Raw genomic sequence first — 20,284 nt, forward strand, 5'->3', positions numbered from 1 at the left:
ATGTCTTCGAAAATATTAATTAGCAAAAACATAGATTGATATGTAAGGTGAGTCTGGAAGCCATCACAACAAATCAGACATACACTTCACAAAAACAAACTTCCTCCAAATTCGGAAATACAGCTGGATAACTAAAGGACAGTCAAACTTTCACTTACGAGGCTATGTGATAATGAAACTAAAGATTCAGATGGTAACCCAGGTGAACTTCGCTTGCTACATTCTGCAGAGATTTTGCTTACCGCTCCCATATATCCACAAATATGGTGGGACATGCTCTTTTGAGGTGCTCATACCCTTGGCTTGCCAACAGATCATCCTTTCTAGTGGACGAGTTGATGAATTGAATGCAAGCATCTTTGAGGTTGCTGCAATGGTGCTGATCAGCTAAAGCTAAAGTGGTTGCCATACTCCCAACATCAAGTCTCTTGCAAAGGATGTTCTCACACACATCAATTTCATCCGCTCCATGGCATACCTATCTGCAGCCACAAGTAAAAGCTTCACCATTTCTATATTCTCATCTTCATCAAGATCCTCCATTGTAATAGGCAACGTATCTGTATAGATAAAATGTAGCAATGCCTTGAAAACAGCAGGTTGCATATCTTCAACTGTTATGCTTCGCTGCCTCTTGTTCCTCATTGGTCCATAGAGCTCCACCCTGAATACTGGTGACCGCATTGCGAGCACAATCTTGTGGGCACGGAAAATCTGGTCTTCAACCTTAAATGTCACATCCGCTCCCTGCTCCGACTCCAGCAAGATTATCCACCAAGTCTGAGGGCGGCACTCTGATGCCACACACTTTTCTGGATTCTGACACCAGCGTCCCAAGGAGTACAGTGACGTCGCATTCCAACACAAGGCGCGGTCATCTTGAAGGAAAGGCAGCCCTTCCATTTCGCTCCTCTTCAAGAACTTTCGAACTCCAATGATCGGGTGTACATCGCTGAATACCGCCGGCTTCTTCGCTTCCTTCACAACCTTGGACAGCATGGTTTCCATATGGACAGCATGAGCTCGAGGTAGACGGAGACGTAGTCTTTGTATTCCTCCAGATCGCTCCCACAAGGGTAGAACCGGATGCACCAATCTTGGCCACCGACGGAGAAGGTCACCGACTTGAGGAATTTTCCGACGCCGAGGCCCTTCTGCATGCTGTAGCCCGCGATCTCGAACATGTGCCTGCCCCGCACCTCGACCCCGTCGTCTCTATTGGACTCTGGGATGCCTCCATTGCTGGAAGTTTCTCGGAGAAATGGAAGGCTGCGGCGGCGGGATCCGAAGCGGCGGCGGCGAGGGTTTTCTGTGTCTCTTGCCGAGTTGAAATTGGGGAGAGTTTGGAAGCCTTCACCGGACTGCTAAAGCCAATTCAAGGCACTTGCCTATTTCACTGAGCCCGAGACCCCACCAAGTCTGAAGTTTGACCGCCGGTGACTGGTTCTTCATTGCTTGACTTGAAGCAATAAACTCCTTTTTCGAGTTTCGTGGACCCACAAAAATGAATGGCTATACCCAGATCCCCACCGATTAGCTCTTGTGAGTATTTTTACTTTATACACTAAAATATACTAATCTTATTTTTCAATGTCTCGTGAGTATTATTGTAGGTTTTTCGCCTCCATTTGTCTAACCATAAATTCTCTAAAATAGTTTTCTAAAATTATAGCACGTTGTACTCGTACTACAGTTTTGACTTTTACCAAGACGAATCGGATGTCCGCCTCCACGCCCAGCTAGCTCCTTCGGAGGGAGCGGCTCAAGCGCCACTTCCTTGGACAACAACCAAATAAAACTGCTAATCACATGCATATAATGCTCAAGAACCTAAAGATAATTAACAAGATTATATCAGTAATAGGATTCAGGCATCAACACATGCATTCCCATCGTACCACCGCCATCGCCGACATCACTGTACCTCCAGGGTAAGCAACATACATTCCAAATTGTACAGTCACTGCCACGTACTCCACGAGCATCACAACACGACCTCGCTGATCGGCATGCTGCACCACCATCATCCGATCGACAATATAACAAGTTGTCGCGCCGTCCTCGCCACTGACGCTGTTGGATATCGATGATGTTCCGCACCAGAAACTACCTTGCAGGGCTATTCACCACAATTCACGGCAACTAACTTGTGTAGTCGTCGCTTCATCGTTGTTGCCTACACTATTAGGTCAGTCTCAATGAAGTTTCATGAGCCTTAAATTTTATACCACATCAGCAATTTTGCTAACTTGGCAAGGTCATTTACGAGGAGAGTTTCATTAGATATGAGAGGAGTTTCATCACCATGACACTCCGCTGGCGCAGTTACCTAGTTCTCAATCTTGGTAACTATGCAATGAAACTGTGCACTGAGACTGGCCTTAGCTGATGCTATCCCACACCCAACCACTCTACATGTATCATTTCTGGCGTAGTGGGAGAAACGAGACCCTGACCTGAGGGACAACTTGGCACCGAGGCAAAGATGAAACAGGAAATAGAAAATGGTCGGTGTGTCTTTTGTTCATGTGCAGGGCAAAACCACCGCAGCTCTTGACTTTGGCCCGAGAAGGAAGCAACGACTGGATGAAAAGAAATAGAAAGGGAAAACAAAAGATAATACAATTAAGTACACTTGGGGTATTATATAGATATTATTGTATAGGATCTTGAAAAGATAAAATAGGTGGTAAATATGTTCAGATGATATAGTAGTAAATAAAAGAATATGTGAACAGGACGGTGACCTCTAAGCATTTAAATAAGATGTGAGAAGCATGCATTACATGCCTCTAAGAAGCTTAACCAAGGGCATATGCCATGCAGCTAAGCACGTTGCTTGATGCTTATGTGCATTTAAGATTGCATGCTGGCGAATTATGGTAAAGTGAAGGGAAACCAAATTATTGCTCTACAATGGTGTAGGCATGACATCACCAGATTGGCAATAAGAAAATAATATTGCAAGGAATTGAAGCAGCGATTGATCTTTCGGTGGGGAGGAAAATTACCTTGTGTGTCATCCTCGTTGATGGACCAGAGCCGGGTGATGGGGCGAAGCTTACGACGAGAGAATCGTTGGCGCTTGGCAAACAGCAGCAGTACGTACTGTAATATTCTCGTCAACAACTGGTGCAGAAAACAGAAGGACTTAAGAGAGACAGTTTAAGAAGGACTTAAGAGAGACAGTTTACGTAGGGCAAGATGAGATTGATAAAGGTGCATGGACAGCGATCGACACGGCATGGTCGCCTGACAGATGTACGTGTTCACGGCTTCATGGGTGGCACGCAGAATCTACTGGCGGCAACGCTTGCTCCAGTGGCATCGCACGGGGGCGTGGTTGATCAGCAAACGGGTGTCGTCGACGAGAAAAGTTACTGGACTTCATCTAGAAGCATAGATGACTTGAGGAAATTAAGAACAGAGACCACAACAACTACACGTCTGATCTGGAACACGGCAACAACCGCGAGCCTAGATAACTACCTTTCTCTATTGTTCTTTGTCAAGAGACTTGAAAAATCTGGATTTATTGGTACTTCAAGAAAAGTGGAAGTTAAGTTCAATAGCATGACTGTTAAGCGCTAACTTATATGACCTCTTTGCTCTTCTGATCACGATCATGACACATATTGCGTCTAATACTAGCAAATACTAGCAATACAAAGAGTAGAGTTTTAAAATATTTTTACTTATACCTAAGATGGAATAATTGATCAAACAAAACATGTGCTGAACTTGTAGTAACGCCAACACTAATCTTACTTTTTTTAACGAACGTGCACAAGATTGTGCCTATTTCTTTGATATAGCAGAAGATTACAGGAGTAACAATATAAGAGGTGTATCTCTTACACAGTAAGGGGGAAAGCAACATTCCAAGAAGAGGTGTATCTCTTCTACATTATTCCATCACAACATTATCCATAGTACATGACTATATCTAGCCCGACGGTTTGGATTCATTCCTTACATTAAGACATTCATACCTTACATTCTTCCTCTCTTTTTTTCCTTTTCAGTTTGGATTCCGGATGATCCTTTGCAGCACGACGGTCCTAGCCCGACGGATATCCCGGCTACACCGGTCCGCCTGCTCCCCAAGATCCTCAACACTCTTCATGAAATTTTCCAGCTTCTTCTTGATCTCCTCCACCCCAAATTTCACCGCCTCCTCATCCCGCTCTGCAAACTCTACACAGTCGATCATTGAACTGATCTCCACCTCCACCCGGTTGATGAGAACTCTGATACTGTCCAAATCCTTGATGCCAATGAACTTGGCGACCTGCATCGCGCTCACCACCTCCTCCTGTCCTCGGAGCGCGTCCTGATACCCTTTCAGCAATGAATCGATCCACTTCCTCATAGACCCCTGGGGAACTGCAGCGGCCGCGGCCAATGCGGCAGCGACAGGCAGGGCAGCGATGGCCGCGGCAACCACCGAGCAGATGAGGACGGCCGCGAACGTGGTCGCGAAGATGATGCTTGACACCCGGCGCCACACCTTGATGGTCTTGATCTTCTTGTCGAGCCGGTGCTTGCGCCGCTGCAGCTTCTTCAGCATGGTCAGCTGCTGCCGGTACACGGCCTGGAAGGCGGCGAAGAACTCCTCCGTGAAGGGGTCGCCGGCTGCCTTGAACTGGCGCAGCTCGTGCAGCGTGCGCGCGTACCGGGCGGAGGGGGCGGCGGCGTACTCCTCGTCGTCGAATCGCTGGAGCGCGACGTGGAGGAGGAGCTGGGAGTCGCGGGCGCGCTTGAGGCACTTGTCGAGCGCAGTGCAGAAGTCGAGGGTGTGGACGCTACTCTCGAAGTATTCCTCGATGAGGTCGAACAGCTCGGGGCTCTTCCAGATGTCCTTCTTGCAGTCGAGGATGACGCGCAGCCCATTCTGGTTGGTGTCGAGGAGGCAGTCGGTGACCTCGCGGAGGGAGTACTCCAGCGACAGCGAACGCACCTCGACGCCCACCGCCAGCGTCGAGATGGCGCGGCTCGTGCACCGCTGCAGCGTCGTGTCGAACGTGCGCAGCTCCGGGTCCGACCGGCACGCCGCCTCGTACGAGCTCAGCTCCTCCGCCGGCGCCGCCTCATGCGGTAGCGCCGGCTCCGACGTCTCCGCACGCCTGCTACTGCCGGTGCTGTAGCAGTTCCCCATTGCCGGAAGCAGACACGATGGGTGACACACTCAAATCAGAAATCCCCAAAAGGAAAAAAAAAACTCCCCTTGGATCGACGAATGGAATGTTTCAGGAACTAAAATGGATCAAATCAGCGAGCATTGGCAGAACCCAAGGATTCTAGTAACCAAAGGGTTCCCAAGAACCAAACCAATAGAGAAATTCCGAGAGCTCGGGATAAGCAAGAATTAGATTTGGCGGAAGGGGCTGAAAGCGGCGCGGGCTTTATATCAGGGACCTGGAAGAGCATCGGGCGAACTTTCGAGGAAGCGCGCGCGTTGTATGTCGTTGTCCATCAAACCGTATCCGCTAGCTGCGACGACGCTTCGTTGTGTACGTTCACAACGTGGATACTGTAACATAATAGAGCTAACAACGAGTTTATTCGTACTATCATTTTCCTAACCATGCATATATAATAGCCTAATCATATAATACTTAACATTAATATCTGGTATAAATACACTTAGCATACATGAGATTTGTCAACTATCCTTAGCATACATGAGATTTGTCAACTATCCTTAGCATGCATACATGTGAGTCGACTTAACTTTACATGTAAATGGACGACTTAAATACACTTGCTACTCCAAGGTCGAGTAAAATCAGGAGATTTGTCGATGAGTCATTTTCATCAGTCCACACACGTACGTCGCTTTCGGCTTTGACAAGGGGAGGGAGGCGAAGGAAAGGTGTTCGTCATCCTAGGCGGTCTAGGTGATGTCATTTGCATATTCAGGGCACAACGTGGTGCTGGAGATTCAGGCTACGATCCCTTTCCACACCGGAGAAGCCATCTAATTAAGCATGCCATGTGGAAGGGGCGCGCTCGTTGCCTACACCATTGTCGCAATGTGCTACTTCCCTGCCACACATTCGTTGGGTACTGGGCCTCGGCAACAGTGTCGACGACAACATCCTCATCACACTTAACAAGCCTAAGTGGCTCATTGCCGCTGCTAACATGTTTGCTGTTGTCCATATCATTCGCAGTTACCAGGTACGTCCTTCCAACATTATGGGTTCTGTTTATAGCCTAATAGAGAAGAAGTTCACCTACTTAGAAAAATTTAAAATTTTGTAGTTTATTTACTACAACTTAAGATAAGTGATGAAAGAATTTATACATAGGCTACAAATAAATACCATTTTAATACACGGATGACAAGTTTACTCTGATTATTTATGATTTTTAATAGTAGAAACTCTCAAATATAGTGTTCTCCTATAACGCAATTATCTAGAAGCTTCCAAATGTAGCCACAGGTTAAAAGAATCAGAATAGTTTCACACCGCGCCAACCAATTTTTGCCATATGAATGGACAGTAATACCCATTGGTTTTGGCAACATTTACGTACACCTGCATTTCCATCAGCCAACAATTGAAGGGTACCCCCTTTCCCCAAAACCCTAGTTCGGCCACACCCCCTCCCGCCAACAGTTGCAAGGACATCTCCCTGACTACCATCCCCGCTTCAAGATCCAGCACCACCACAACCTTCCCCGCTTCAAGATCCAAGGAGCCCTCCGCCGCCTCCACCATTGCCGCCCTCAGCACCCTGCCGTCTCCACTACTCTCGTCCCGAAGAATTTGTCATAATGCCGACGAAGGATGGACCGAAGAAACCACAAGCAAGTCTGATGACAGGTTCGTTCCTTCTTACATCAGTTCAATTTAGCCATCTACTGATGATTGTGATCCTTCGTGGTCCCTAACTTGTCACTATTTTGGCGAATCTGAGAAATTGTTATCTGTATCATGGCACATGTGTGCACTGAATAGAGTCCAGTGCTTTTCCTGTATATGGGTTGTTTGTTTGAGAATGTTTTCATGATGGACCTAAGGATTTGTTTGGAATGTATAACCCTTGATTAATTAGATTACTTCATCTGGTTCAAGGATATGTTGTGCAGAAGGTTGCTAGAACTGATAGGGCACATTATGTATGCAAATTTTTATTCATTTCCCATGATACAGAAGTGCCAACAGATTGCAAGCTTGTAGCTTCTGTGCAGTTAAATTGACTTTTCACCTAAGCATTATCAACTACCGTTAAATTACTAGTTATATAGAATCACTTGCTTCACAAGAATTCCCCATCCACTTTTACATTAATTTGTAATCTATTGTTCATTTTTTCCGCATCCTCTCTTACACTTTGTACTGTTAGAGAAATAGTAAGCTGTTGTTCATGTTTCCTCTCATCATAGATCCTGCACTGCATCCGTATGAAGAGGAGCGCCTCAGGCAATGTATGTGGAACAGTGCAAGGCTGAAGCAACTTGGAATTCCTGCTTTATCCAGTATGTTTGCAAGCTCAAGTGCCATTGCTCAAGATAAGAACAAGCGAACTCGTAGAAACAGTGAAGACTATGAATCTGAGTACGAAACCTTCTCATGATGATACTAGTGAAGGAGATTTGATTGATGATGATAATGCTAAGGTGCTAATTCTTATCTTGTTAGGGCTTAAACTACTTGTTTGCTTGCTGTTGCAATATAATTCTCTCCACACTGTTGACTAATCCATTCTTCCCTTTCTAGCAGGCCTCTAAGGAGAAGAGTGGCAAGAAAACTTCTGATGTGCCTGCTGGTGGAGTCAAGTTTTGGTCTCGTAAGAGAGTTTATCCCGCAGCAACCTGGTAGAGCTACAAGGTCAAAGAAAAATATTTCCCAGCCTTTGCCTGATACAAACATGACACCAATTAAGTGGCATCCGTGTGCCATCTCCAACTCAAGCTGATGCAAGTGTGACACCAAATGACATTCGTGCTGCCATTGAAGGCTAGTTTTATTACCAATTTTCTTATTGGCATTCTGTTAGCTTTGTTGAAATGATGAATGCATGCACTCTTACCTGCTGCCATTTTTTTCAGATGATGGGCTTCCCTTGCATGATCAGCTGCCCCAAATGGCCACTGCAGGTGATTCCATTCCCCGGCCTGATGGGCACAACCATATGGCCAACGAAGGTGATGCTTTCTTACTATCATAATCTTACTATGATTGCATGATGGATGGCATTCTTACTGGCTGCCTTTTTTTAGATGGTGCTGCCCAGCATGATGACAACACCCACATGGTTGACGGTGCTGATAGCATTACCCATCCTGGTGGCGACAACTAGATGGCCGATGAAGGTGATAGTTTGTTCATCAATTTTCACATTCCATATTGCATCACTGGTTTGAATGCAAATGCCTATATGGGACATGGTCTCACTAATTGTGTTTTCAATGTACCTTTGCAACCAGGGGAGGAGAGATGGAGCCGGGGAGTCAATATGGGACATGGTCTCCAAAGAATCACCAGAGCTCGGCGTGGCAACTGCCAGTTGTCATAAATGAAGGGAAGACAAGGCCTGTGGCACCTCTGGTTGCTGTAGAGTTTGCCACTGAATGCAATATTGCAGTCAGGAACCATGTGCGCACTGGAAGGAATACAAGAAACAACCTGAATGGTTCAATCTGTTTATGGGAAGAATCCGTGTAAGTACATTCTCCATTTCTTTCCTCATTTAGTTACAATAAGAACAATTATTTCTGAACTGTTTGTGTGCCAAATGCACCATTGTATTTCTGGAGGTTTCCCGTGTTTTGTGCAGTTATTGGTGTTAATGTGTTGACCTTTTGTTGAGCAATCCTCTTCTATTGTGACATCCTAGTTCCAATCCCGATTCATGTTGTTAATCTGTTAATATGTTCGTTTTCTTATATATTAAATTCTCTTATACATTTTCTTCCATCTAAATAGGCAAAGTTTGATATCGACGCAAGTGATGCGACAGGTAGAAAGGTTTGCCTTCATGACGAAGAATGCGGTTCGCCAACAACGCCACAGGCTGAAGCAGAAATATTTTGATCCTCTTCCACTACATTTGGATAGGAAAACAACTCCTATCAAATTCATGACTAATGAACAGTGGATCAACCTTGTGGAATTATGGAAGAGTCCCAAAAAGATGGTATGTATCTTCCTAAAAACCAGAATATTCTCCTGTACAAGCTACTATGGCATATGACTTGCATGTATTCTGTGTTTTTACGTAGGAGGCATGTCAAACCAACAAATACAACCGAGGCAAAGCTACTGGCTCACAAAGCTACATGGTCTTTGTTGAAAATTAAATTTTGTAAGTTAGCCAAGTGCAGTACATTTGTTAGCCTGTGTTCTTCTATATAGCTTTCACATCTCTGGAAGAACAGCCTAAAATGACATAATTCACTTGTCTTCAATATGTGGTTCATCATCAATATATATTTCAACTTCTGGAATTAAATGTCAACAGCGTTCAAGTGAACAGGCTGTTTAGCCAATGATGTTTCTAGTATCATCACTACCGGAAACAGTTAGTTTGCCGAGTGCCCCAGGCACTCGGCGAAGGCCCAATTACACTCGGCAAAGGGTTTGCCGAGTGTAACACTCGGCAAAGTTTTCCTTGGCGAACAGGATGTTCGCCGAGTGTCGATCGTCGGGCACTCGGCAAACCATTTGCCGAGTGCCAGAATACACTCGGCAAAATCAAACACTCAGCACAAAGACGTTAACGGTCTGTCACGGCAACGGTGGATTTGCCGAGTGACTGACGGCCAACACTCGGCGAATCCGTATAGTGTGCCGAGTGTATTCTTAAGGACACTCGGCGAAGATTTATCAGTTTGCCGAGTGTATTCTCGAGAACACTCGGCGAAAATTCATGGATCGCCGAGTGCCTGCCGCGTGGCACTCGGCGAAGAAGCCCCACCCGCCTTTTTTATTCGGCCGTTTGCCGAGTGCATTTTTTGCCAGGCACTCGGCAAAATGATAATTTCGCCGAGTGCCACGGGAAGGCACTCGGCGAAGAGACCCGGCCCGCCATTTTTATGACTCGTTTGCCGAGTGCTGTTTTGCGAAACACTCGGCAAATGATATTGTTTGCTGAGTGCCCGCCCTTCGGCACTCGGCAAAGAGGCCGCCCCGACAAATTTTATGACTCATTTGCCGAGTGTTTGGCGAATACACTCGGCAAAGCCGTCTGCCAGTACCAGAAATGGCCTCTTTGCCGAGTGTTAACACTCGGCAAAGTGTCCTAACACCCACTGCAAAACAGAAATGTTAGGTATAAAGGACCCCTCTCAAAAAACAACCACAGAAGTACAGGCATATTAATTGCACCACAAGCATATAAATTGCACCACAGGATTCACAAGCACACAAATAGCATTCATAAGTTCTCGTCTAAAGAAGTAATTCACAAGTTTTGCATCACAAACACAGAAATGACAAGTCACTGAGGAGGATGAGGAGGACGTGCAGGTGGCCACTGCCCCCAGGAAGATTCTGCATTGGACGCCGCCGATTGATTCTGCACAAATTTAGTTAAAGAGATTTCATAGTCTAAACAAGTAATTCTGCACAGAGAAAGAACGTCCTCATCGCATTCCACTTACTGTTCGCAGATCCAGAGCAGGCGACCTTAACTCGAAAGCACCTGGAACGGATAGAGTGTTGGCACTGGTACTGGCAGTAGCCAGAAGCAGACGTTGAAGGGCAGCTGTGGCTCACGGAGAGGTAGGCAACCGGCGCCGCCGAGGCTCTACCGGCGGCAGACAACACAAGTCGCCATCGGGGTGCGAGATAAGATAGAAGGCTTCGTTTGTTTGTTTTTTTACTGATGCAATGGTGAAAGGAAGAAGCTATAGGTAGAGTACTGCCCTTCAGTCCCCCACGTGCCGTGAGCCCCTGCCACCCCACCTCCCGGCATGCTCTTGCAACGTGAGCACCGCGGCCGTGGCCCCATATGACCATGGCCAACACGAATCGGTGGAGCCAGCGTCCTCGTCGCCACCACTTCCTGGCCAGACCGGCAGCCGCCGCCGCCGCCCACAACCGCGGCCAATGTGAATCAGGGGAACCCATGCTTCCGTCTCAGCTCCACCGGTGCCACCGCCCCCGCCACGTCCACTGTCCACCCGTTGTCTCCCACAACCCTAGCGGGCAGCACCCCCCAGTCTCGCCATGCCGCCTGCAACCTGCCTCCACCGCCGAGCCGGCCACCTCCCTGACCATCCCTCTACAGTTGTCAGTTGGTCATCTTCTCCAACTCCGATAAGCTGCACCCAATCCTAATCCCTCCTTCCCTGTCGCCAGCCTCCACCGTCGCTGAAAACCTAGAAACCCTAAAATCCCTAACCCCGTCAGCCTCCACCACCACCCGTGGGCAGCAGCGACCCGCCACCAGCCGATCCGCCCACATCCTACCCATGGCTGCCTTCAGCTTGCTCAGCTACTTTCTTCTGTTTATTCAGGGATGTAACAGAGGGTTCTCAAGTTAAGCTTATTTTAGGAATCAATCCTGTACTAGTGCGTCCCTATAGCTTATTTTCACATTCGTTGAAATACGGTCTTAGGACATCAATACTGTACTAGTGCCAGTTGCAGCCCCGTCCCTGTCCCCCTCGAACGTGGCTGTTTCTTGTTAGTTTTTGTTGTCCAGCACTTTGTGGTCTGTACTACAACGGCCACTATCCAAACTGCTGGACGTCTTGCCCTAACCAGAAAAGGAAAAAAACCTTGTCGTGGTGCGCGATGAAACCGCGACGGATTCGGAAGAATCAAGGAATCAATGGACTCGAATTGCAGGAGCACTTGGTGACGGATCGGAATAGCAAAGCTGTTCGCTCATGTTTGCTCACATTAATTGTTAAAACCTTTACCTAGGATCACTAGAGCTCATCTAGTCGGGTTCGAGAGATACATGAGGGGCAAGGATTTCCTGGTGAGTGCCTAGTGTGAGAGAGGGGGAATTGGAGTACCTTCACCCCTAGGGGTGGGAGCAGCGGAGCTGCTGGCCATCGCGGGTTCAGTTGACGGAGTCTGCGCAAGGCAGCGACGCGCAGTGCCGAGCTTGGTCGTCGGCGACGTGGCGGTGGAACTTCCCGCCGCTACTGCGCAACCTAGATCGGTAGGTGTGTCGGTGGGGGCGGCTGGCTTCGGCGAACCTCGTGAGCCGAGCCGGGTCCCCCCACCCTGTTTATATAGCGCAGCGCGACAGGGGCCCACCACCCATTGATTGGGTGAGCGCCCCCGATCAGGGCGCAGATCAAGGTCCTGATTGGCCGTTGGGCCAATCGGGGAAAGAGATCAATCTAACATTCTCCCCCTTGATCTCATCATTTACTTTTAGCTTTGCACTTTTCACTTTTATTCGTTTCATCGTAGATTAATATGTAGAGCGTGTTTCATCATCACAGCTTGATTGCCGATAGAATCAACAGCTACAACACATCTCTCTATTTTGAAACAATTCTGTTTCTTTTGGGCCTTATTCAATCCAGGAATCATAGGCTTTCCCTTAAACCCATGCCGGCTAAGTGTTCCCTGAACACATTGGGAGGTAAGCCTTTCGTGAGCGGATCCGCAAGCATATCTTTTGTTCTTATATGCTCGAGACTTATAGTGTGATCCTGGATTCTGTCTTTCACAACGTAAAACTTTATCTCAATGGCTTTGGAAGCATTGCTTGATTTGTTGTTGTGAGCGTAGAATACTGCTGGTTCATTATCGCAGTACATCTTTAGTGGTCTGTGAATACAGTCAACCACTCTCAATCCGGGTATGAATTTCTTTAGCCACATTGCCTGCCCCGTGGCCTCATGACATGCTATGAATTCTGCGTGCATCGTCGATGACGCAGTTACTTTCTGTTTTGAGCTTCTCCATGAGATAGCTCCTCCTGCGAGAGTGAATACGTATCCAGACGTGGATTTTCTATCATCTTTGTCTCCCGCAAAGTCTGCATCTGAATACCCTTTTATCTCTAGGGAATCAGATCTTTTATATGTAAGCATGAGTTCTTTTGTGCCTTGCGCGTAGCGCAACGCCTTCTTTACCATTTTCCAGTGTTCTATACCTGGATTACTTTGATATCTACCGAGAACCCCGGTGACAAAAGCTAAGTCAGGGCGAGTGCACACTTGTGCATACTGTAAGCTTCCGACAGCTGAAGCATATGGAACCGCTTTCATTTGATCGATCTCGTACTGGTTCCTGGGACATTGAAAGTTCCCAAAACTGTCGCCCTTGACTATAGGAGCAGGTGTGGCTTTACTCGCATGCATATTGTACTTCTTTAGAACCTTTTCTAAATATGCCTTTTGCGATAACCCTAGAACCCCATTCAATCTATCTCGGTGAATTTCTATGCCCAAAACATATGTTGCTTCACCAAGATCCTTCATATCGAAGTTTGAGGACAAGAACTTCTTTGTCTCTTGCAGTAGATTGATATCACTGCTTGCAAGCAAAATATCATCTACATACAGGATTAGGAAAATGTATTTCCCATTTTTGAACTTTGCATAGACACAATTGTCCTCTATATTCTCTTGAAACCCAAATTTCTTTATTATATCATTAAACTTTAGATACCACTGTCTAGAGGCTTGCTTTAATCCGTAAATGGATTTCTTTAGACGACATCCCATATGCTCTTTGTCTTCCATGACAAAACCCTTTGGTTGTTTCATGTAGACGTTTTCTTCTAAATCCCCATTTAGAAATGCCGTCTTTACATCCATCTGATGTAACTCTAAATCAAAATGCGCAACTAGTGCCATTATGATTCTGAAGGAGTCTTTACATGAGACAGGAGAGAAAGTCTCATTATAATCTATTCCTTCTCTTTGTGTAAAGCCTTTTGCCACAAGTCTCGCCTTATATCTTCTATGTTCCCTTTGGAGTCATGTTTAGTCTTGTAGACCCATTTACAGCCTACTGTTTTGGCTCCTTTAGGAATCTCCTCAAGTTCCCAAACATTGTTGGAACTCATCGATTTCATCTCATCTTCCATGGCCTCTAGCCACTTCGATGAGTGAACACTTTTCATGGCTTCTTCATATGAAGTGGGATCACCTTCTATATGAACTTCTTCTGTGTTATAAACTTTATAACAATCAGGGATGGCTGATTTTCTGACCCTTTGAGACCTTCTAGGCCCCTCACTTTCAGGCATATTTTGTGCCTCTGCTTGTGGCACACTATTCTGAGGTGGCTGCTGCAACTCTTCCTCGTGTGCAATGATGGGTTCAGTTGGCTCCTGAAGGACAGGTTCCAAAACTTCACTCATCGTTTCCACGGGTGGAATCACAGCAGGAGCCTGCACCACACTATCAGGAACTGTAGCAGGTGCCTGCACCACGACCTCAGGAATTATCGGTGCGGGAATAATAGGTAGTGAGAAGTATGGTTCCTGAATCATCGGATTGGGTGCACACACCCGCTTCTCCTCAAGATCAATTTCTCGAGCTACTATGCTCCCCCTCACCATCTCATCCTCTAAGAAAATCGCCTGTCTCGTTTCTACAAACTTTGTGAATCTGTCTGGACAGTAGAAACGAAAACCCTTTGATTTTTCCGGGTAGCCAATGAAGTGGCAACTTACTGTTTTGGGATCTAGTTTCCCGATGTTTGGGTTAAACACTTTGGCCTCAGCTGGGCTCCCCCACACACGTAAGTGGTTTAGTGAGGGTACTCTTCCCGTCCATAGTTCGTACGGTGTTTTGGGCACCGACTTACTTGGTACTCTATTAAGAATGTGAATGGCGGTCTTCAGCGCCTCCATCCACAGTCCCAATGGTAAGGTGGAATAGCTCATCATGCTGCGCACCATATCCATCAGTGTACGGTTACGCCTTTCAGCTACTCCATTTTGCTGAGGTTCGCCCGGCATTGAATACTGGGCTACTATGCCATTTTCCTGCAAGAACCTTGCAAAGGGTCCAGGAACTTGGCCGAATGGGGTATGCCGACCATAGTACTCCCCCCCACGGTCGGATCTTACTATTTTGATTCTTTTGTTGTGCTGATTTTCAACTTCAGCTTTAAATATCTTAAATTTATCCAAGGCTTCTGATCTTTCTTTGATAGGATAAATATAACCGTAACGGGAGTAATCATCCGTGAATGTTATGAACAAGTCATAGCCATCCACACTTTTCACAGGAAAAGGTCCACAAATGTCAGTGTGGATTATCTCTAAAATTCCTGTGCTACGTTTAGCGCCTTTTTTAATTTGCTTTACAAATTTTCCTTTAATGCAATCAACGCATTGTTCTAAGTCTGAGAACTCTAATTGAGGAAGAATTTCATTCTTAACTAGTCTTTCTATTCTCCCCCTCGAAATATGGCCTAAACGACAGTGCCATAATTTCGACGATACTTCTTGAGTTCTCTTTCTTTTCTTTGTTTCTTTCTCTGACGAGGATACATTCATATTCACATCACACACAGAATTAACTTTTTCACGCAATGATAATAAATACAACTCATTGTGAAGGATGGCAACACCAACACATGCATTATCTAACCAAATGGCACACTTTCCATTACCAAAATGACATTCATAACCATCATGGTCCAAACGTGAAATACTTATTAAGTTTCTGTGTAATGAGGGAACATAAAGCACATCTTTAAGTACAAGCATGAAACCATCAACTAGCTCTAAAGAGACATCGCCAACAGCTTTAACTTCTGCTTGGACTCCATTTGCGACTTCAACGCATCTTTCGCTTCTTTGCGTAGTCCTCGTCGAATGGAATCCCTGTAAGGAATTTGCAACATGAACAGTTGCACCTGAGTCAATCCACCAGGTAGATTTCGAATACTGTGTATACAAGGATTCATTTACAAAAGAAATAGTATTCTCACCTCTTTTTGCCATTATTGACTTTAACCAGTCGGGGCAGTCTTTCTTGAAGTGCCCCTTTTTCTTGCAATGTAGACATTGGTCTTTGTCTACTGGGAGAAGCTTTTGGTGATTCTGCTGCATAGGAGCTTTTCCACGTGCCTTGAAAGAGGGATTAGCAATCTTTTTTCTGTTATCCTTCACATAGTGCAATGAGCCACCATGTGAGGATCTAAGTCTGTCCTCTTCCTGCACGCACATGGCAATCATTTTCTCCATGTCCCACTGTTCTGGCTGCATGTTGTAATTGACAACAAAAGTGTCAAACTCTTTAGGCAGAGAAGCAAAAACCAAATGCATAATGTGCCCAGGCTTGAGCTCAAGATCCATAGGCTTCAGCTGCGCTGCCAAGTTATACATCCTCATGATGTGATCTCTTATGCCAGTCCCTCCGCCATTGTAACTCTCTGTGGCCAGCTGCTTGAACAGCTGGGTAGCATATATCTTTGAGGAACCAGTGAACTGATTCCTTATCTTGTCGAGGTACTCTGAAACGGAGTCACACTCTGCGATCGAGCCCAAAATGGCAGGCTCAATCGTATTCTTTACCAAAGCCATACATTTGTTGTTGGCAGTGGTCCACTGTTTGTTTTCAAGGGTGTATGCCAACTCCAGTGGAGCATAGTCCCTCTCCTTTTGCTGCCATGCAGCATCATCATCACCATCAGCCCTCACTGGCTTCTGTGGAGCTTGTGGCTGCGGTGTGGTCAGTACCCAGTCAACTTCTCCACAAACGAAGGAGAACTCAATCTTCTTCCTCCATTCTGTGTAGTTGTTGCCTTTGAGAATGGGTATCTCTTGAGACACGCCATTAAGTTGAATGATCCTGAAATTCACAATCCATAAGTGAGATCATAACGACAATTGCATGAGTCATTTCCAACGTTGGTCAAAAAATAAAACATACAACTGTTGATGCAATTTAAAACTATATCACCGTTGGGTAGAAATAGAAATAAAATCATCAAAATAACTTTTTAAATCATGATACAGTTATTAACAACGTTGGTCAGAAAATAACAGTACCATGATCTAAATTAACTTTATCATGCTCTCACAAACTTTAATTATCTCGTTGGTTCAAATTAAATTTAAATAGAGCAATGAATATGACTTTTGCAGCGGAAACTGTGAAATAAATCTATTTTCAGAAGCAAAACACTGTACAAAACTTTATTAATCTCTAATACAAATTATCCCGTTGGTTCAAATTGAATTAGAGACTAAAACTGTGCAAAAACTATTAATTAAAAGCTTCTGGAAATAGAAAAAACAAAATATCAGAGGTTACTGTGCAAAACGCGAAAATCGGCCCGCGCGCGAAAACGGCCCACGGCCCGTTCCCGCACGCGGCCCGCTCGCGCGAAACCGGCGGCCTGCTCGCGCGGCGCCCGCTGCCTGCTCGCCCGGCCCACGAAAACGGCCCGCGAAGGCGGCTGGACGCCGGCCTCGCCCGCGGCGCGCGCGCGCAGGCCGCAACCTGGGCCTGGGCCGCGAAAGCGGCCTGCCGCCGCGTCCCGCCTGGGCTAAAAGACGGCCCGTTCATCCTGAGCCGTTGATTTTGATCGAACGGCCACGAGTGAAAAACGGCGGAACAAAACCCGGCGAAACGCCGGCTCCCCCGGAACCCTAACCACTTTCCTTCTTTTCCCCCGCGCGCTGTCTCCTCGCGCTCTCGCCGCGGCGGCGGCGGCAGGGCTGTCTCTCCCGCGCCCGGCGATGGCCGGCGGCGGCGGTGGAGGGATGGCCCCGCCGGCGCACGGCCGCGGCAGCCCCCCTCCTCCCCTCTTTGCTAGCCTCCTCCTTTCCTCCCTCCAGAAAATCGAGAGGTCGAGATCCAGACGGAGAAGAAAAGGGGCCGGCGCCACCGCGGGTCCCCTCGCCGGCGAGCGCATCCACCCCGAGGGTTGGGCGCGCCGCCGTCGAGCGGTCCTGTGGTGGTGCTTTTGCGCCCTCCCCCGAGCCCCGAGCGGTTGCGCCGGTGGTTCGGGTGGATGTGGTCTCCGGCGAGCCCGAGGCTCGGCCGGCCTTTGCCGCTCGCCGTCGATAGACGTGCGGCGGTGAAGGCGACGACAGGTAAGTCTCCCGGCGTCTCTCTTTCTCTATAGATCTAGGGTTAGGGTTAGGGATTTGTTTCTGTTTCTGTTCTTTCTTCTTCTTTTTCTCGATCTACTGCTTTTCCCGATCTAGAAAAACTTCTAGGAGGTGTCTGATACCAATGTTAAAACCTTTACCTAGGATCACTAGAGCTCATCTAGTCGGGTTCGAGAGATACATGAGGGGCAAGGATTTCCTGGTGAGTGCCTAGTGTGAGAGAGGGGGAATTGGAGTACCTTCACCCCTAGGGGTGGGAGCAGCGGAGCTGCTGGCCATCGCGGGTTCAGTTGACGGAGTCTGCGCAAGGCAGCGACGTGCAGTGCCGAGCTTGGTCGTCGGCGACGTGGCGGTGGAACTTCCCGCCGCTACTGCGCAACCTAGATCGGTAGGTGTGTCGGTGGGGGCGGCTGGCTTCGGCGAACCTCGTGAGCCGAGCCGGGTCCCCCCACCCTGTTTATATAGCGCAGCGCGACAGGGGCCCACCACCCATTGATTGGGTGAGCGCCCCCGATCAGGGCGCAGATCAAGGTCCTGATTGGCCGTTGGGCCAATCGGGGAAAGAGATCAATCTAACATTAATTTCATTCTCCTACTATTATTTCCTACGAAGCTTCAATGTTTGTGTTCGAGAGTGTTCTCTGCCGCACGTACTGCTGTACTCGATGAATAACACGTCCGCTGTGGCAGTGTGGCTATGGCGTCGTCGTCGTCCCAGCCAAAACCCATGAGGCCGGCGACAAGGACAAGGTCGAGGTGTGCCCTGACTTTAAGCTGGTCGACAAGACCACAGGGCTGTCCTCTTCGATACTACGACCGTGCTCGGAGCCAGACGTGTATGACACAACGGACGTAGGTGGAAGTGGAACCAGATACCCCCTCCTGGGGCTATAGGAAATTCATGAAAAGTAGTGACCTAGAGGCATCTGCGTACCTGCGCGACGACCGCCTCGCGTGATCGAGTGTGAGGTCACTGTTATCAAGGGATCACAAATCGAAGAGACCGCCATTAATTGCTGAGGTCCATGGCCTCCATCGGATTTGTCAGATGATTTTGGGAAATTTGCTGCTAGCAGGGGAGGAAACAGACGTGGAATTCGATGTTAAAGGCGAGTCTTTTGCTGCCCATAGGAATGTGCTTGCAGCGCGATCACCAGTCTTCAGAGCGCAGCTCTACGGGCTTGTAGGGACGGACAACAGAAGTTGCATAACGGTCGAAGACATAGAGCCCGGTATCTTCAAGGCGCTACTTCACTTCATCTACACGGACTCGTTGCCTGATATTCAAGATATTGAGTAAGATGAGATTCATGAGGACGAAGACATCGTGAAATATTTACTTGTCGCTGCGGATAAGTACGACATGGAGAGGTTGAAGCTAGTCTGCGCGACCATTCTTTGGAAAAGCCTTGATGAGAAGACCGTGGCAACCACCCTAGCTCTAGCCGACCTGCACAATTGCAGCGAGCTTAGAGACGCTTGCATTGAGTTTATCGCTTCCTCGGATAGAATTTGTGATGTGGCTGCAAGTCCAGGGTACCAAAACCTTAAGACAGCATGCATGTCCGGCTACCTTCATAGATTTATGGGAGAAAACAGCTAGGTTAGTCTAGCCCTAGTTTAACTTTAACTAGTTGGTTTAGTTTGATTTTGTATATATAATAAGCGAACTAGTAAGAACGACGAGTTGGTGTCGCACATCGTGTCGGCTCAGTCTTTCGGAGGTGCTCATAGGAGTAGAGTTGTGTGCGTGTACGTATTCATAGGAGTAAGTGTGCATGCGTGTGAATATGTAAGCAGTGTCTTTATTTACTATGTTTCGCAAAAAGAGAATAATGGTCGATGGTTTCTTGGTTGACAAATACTTGCTGGGTTCCTTGTTTCTAATATTTTTGTGCTCGGGGAATTAATATCTAAATTAAACTATACAACTCTCGGCTCTTAAACAAAATTTGAAGAAGAAGAAGAAAAATCCCTAGTCATTTGACAAAGAAAACAAAAAAACTTAAAATATCATCGCTTATCATATAGTTTAGTAAATAATTATTATTTATTCTTTTTTGACTCGAAGTCATCATGTAGTTAGGCAATGAGTCCGTGTGAAACATGCGTACGCACTAACGTGCGTGACGAGTACGGAGTCATCGAAACGTACGTGATGGAGTTGGTTTGATAAAAAAAAAATCAATGTAGTTCCGAGATTGTAGACATTAGAATCTATAGCGGAGTCTGATTGTAGGTTAGTTGTAGGGAACAAGGTCTTGAGTCGCCGACGGTT

The 20,284-nt window shown here is 47.0% G+C and overlaps 1 protein-coding gene and 1 pseudogene across 1 annotated transcript; both read right to left on the reverse strand.

Annotated features, from left to right (window-relative positions):
• Window positions 1-238: 238 nt before the first annotated feature.
• On the reverse strand, window positions 239-1,184 carry LOC101761010 (annotated as a pseudogene).
• A 2,837-nt stretch (window positions 1,185-4,021) lies between these two features.
• On the reverse strand, window positions 4,022-5,158 carry LOC101762747 (UPF0496 protein 1). Its single transcript, XM_004972476.1, has one exon. It carries the CDS (start codon window positions 5,156-5,158, stop codon window positions 4,022-4,024), a length of 1,137 nt encoding a protein of 378 aa, XP_004972533.1.
• Window positions 5,159-20,284: the final 15,126 nt, after the last annotated feature.

This window comes from Setaria italica, chromosome VI, assembly GCF_000263155.2.
Source record: "Setaria italica strain Yugu1 chromosome VI, Setaria_italica_v2.0, whole genome shotgun sequence".
NCBI classification, from domain to species: domain Eukaryota; kingdom Viridiplantae; phylum Streptophyta; class Magnoliopsida; order Poales; family Poaceae; genus Setaria; species Setaria italica.

Excerpts from the sequence above, each read along its gene's own strand:
- LOC101762747 (XM_004972476.1), bottom strand. The coding sequence starts at position 5,158 with ATGGGGAACTGCTACAGCACCGGCAGTAGCAGGCGTGCGGAGACGTCG.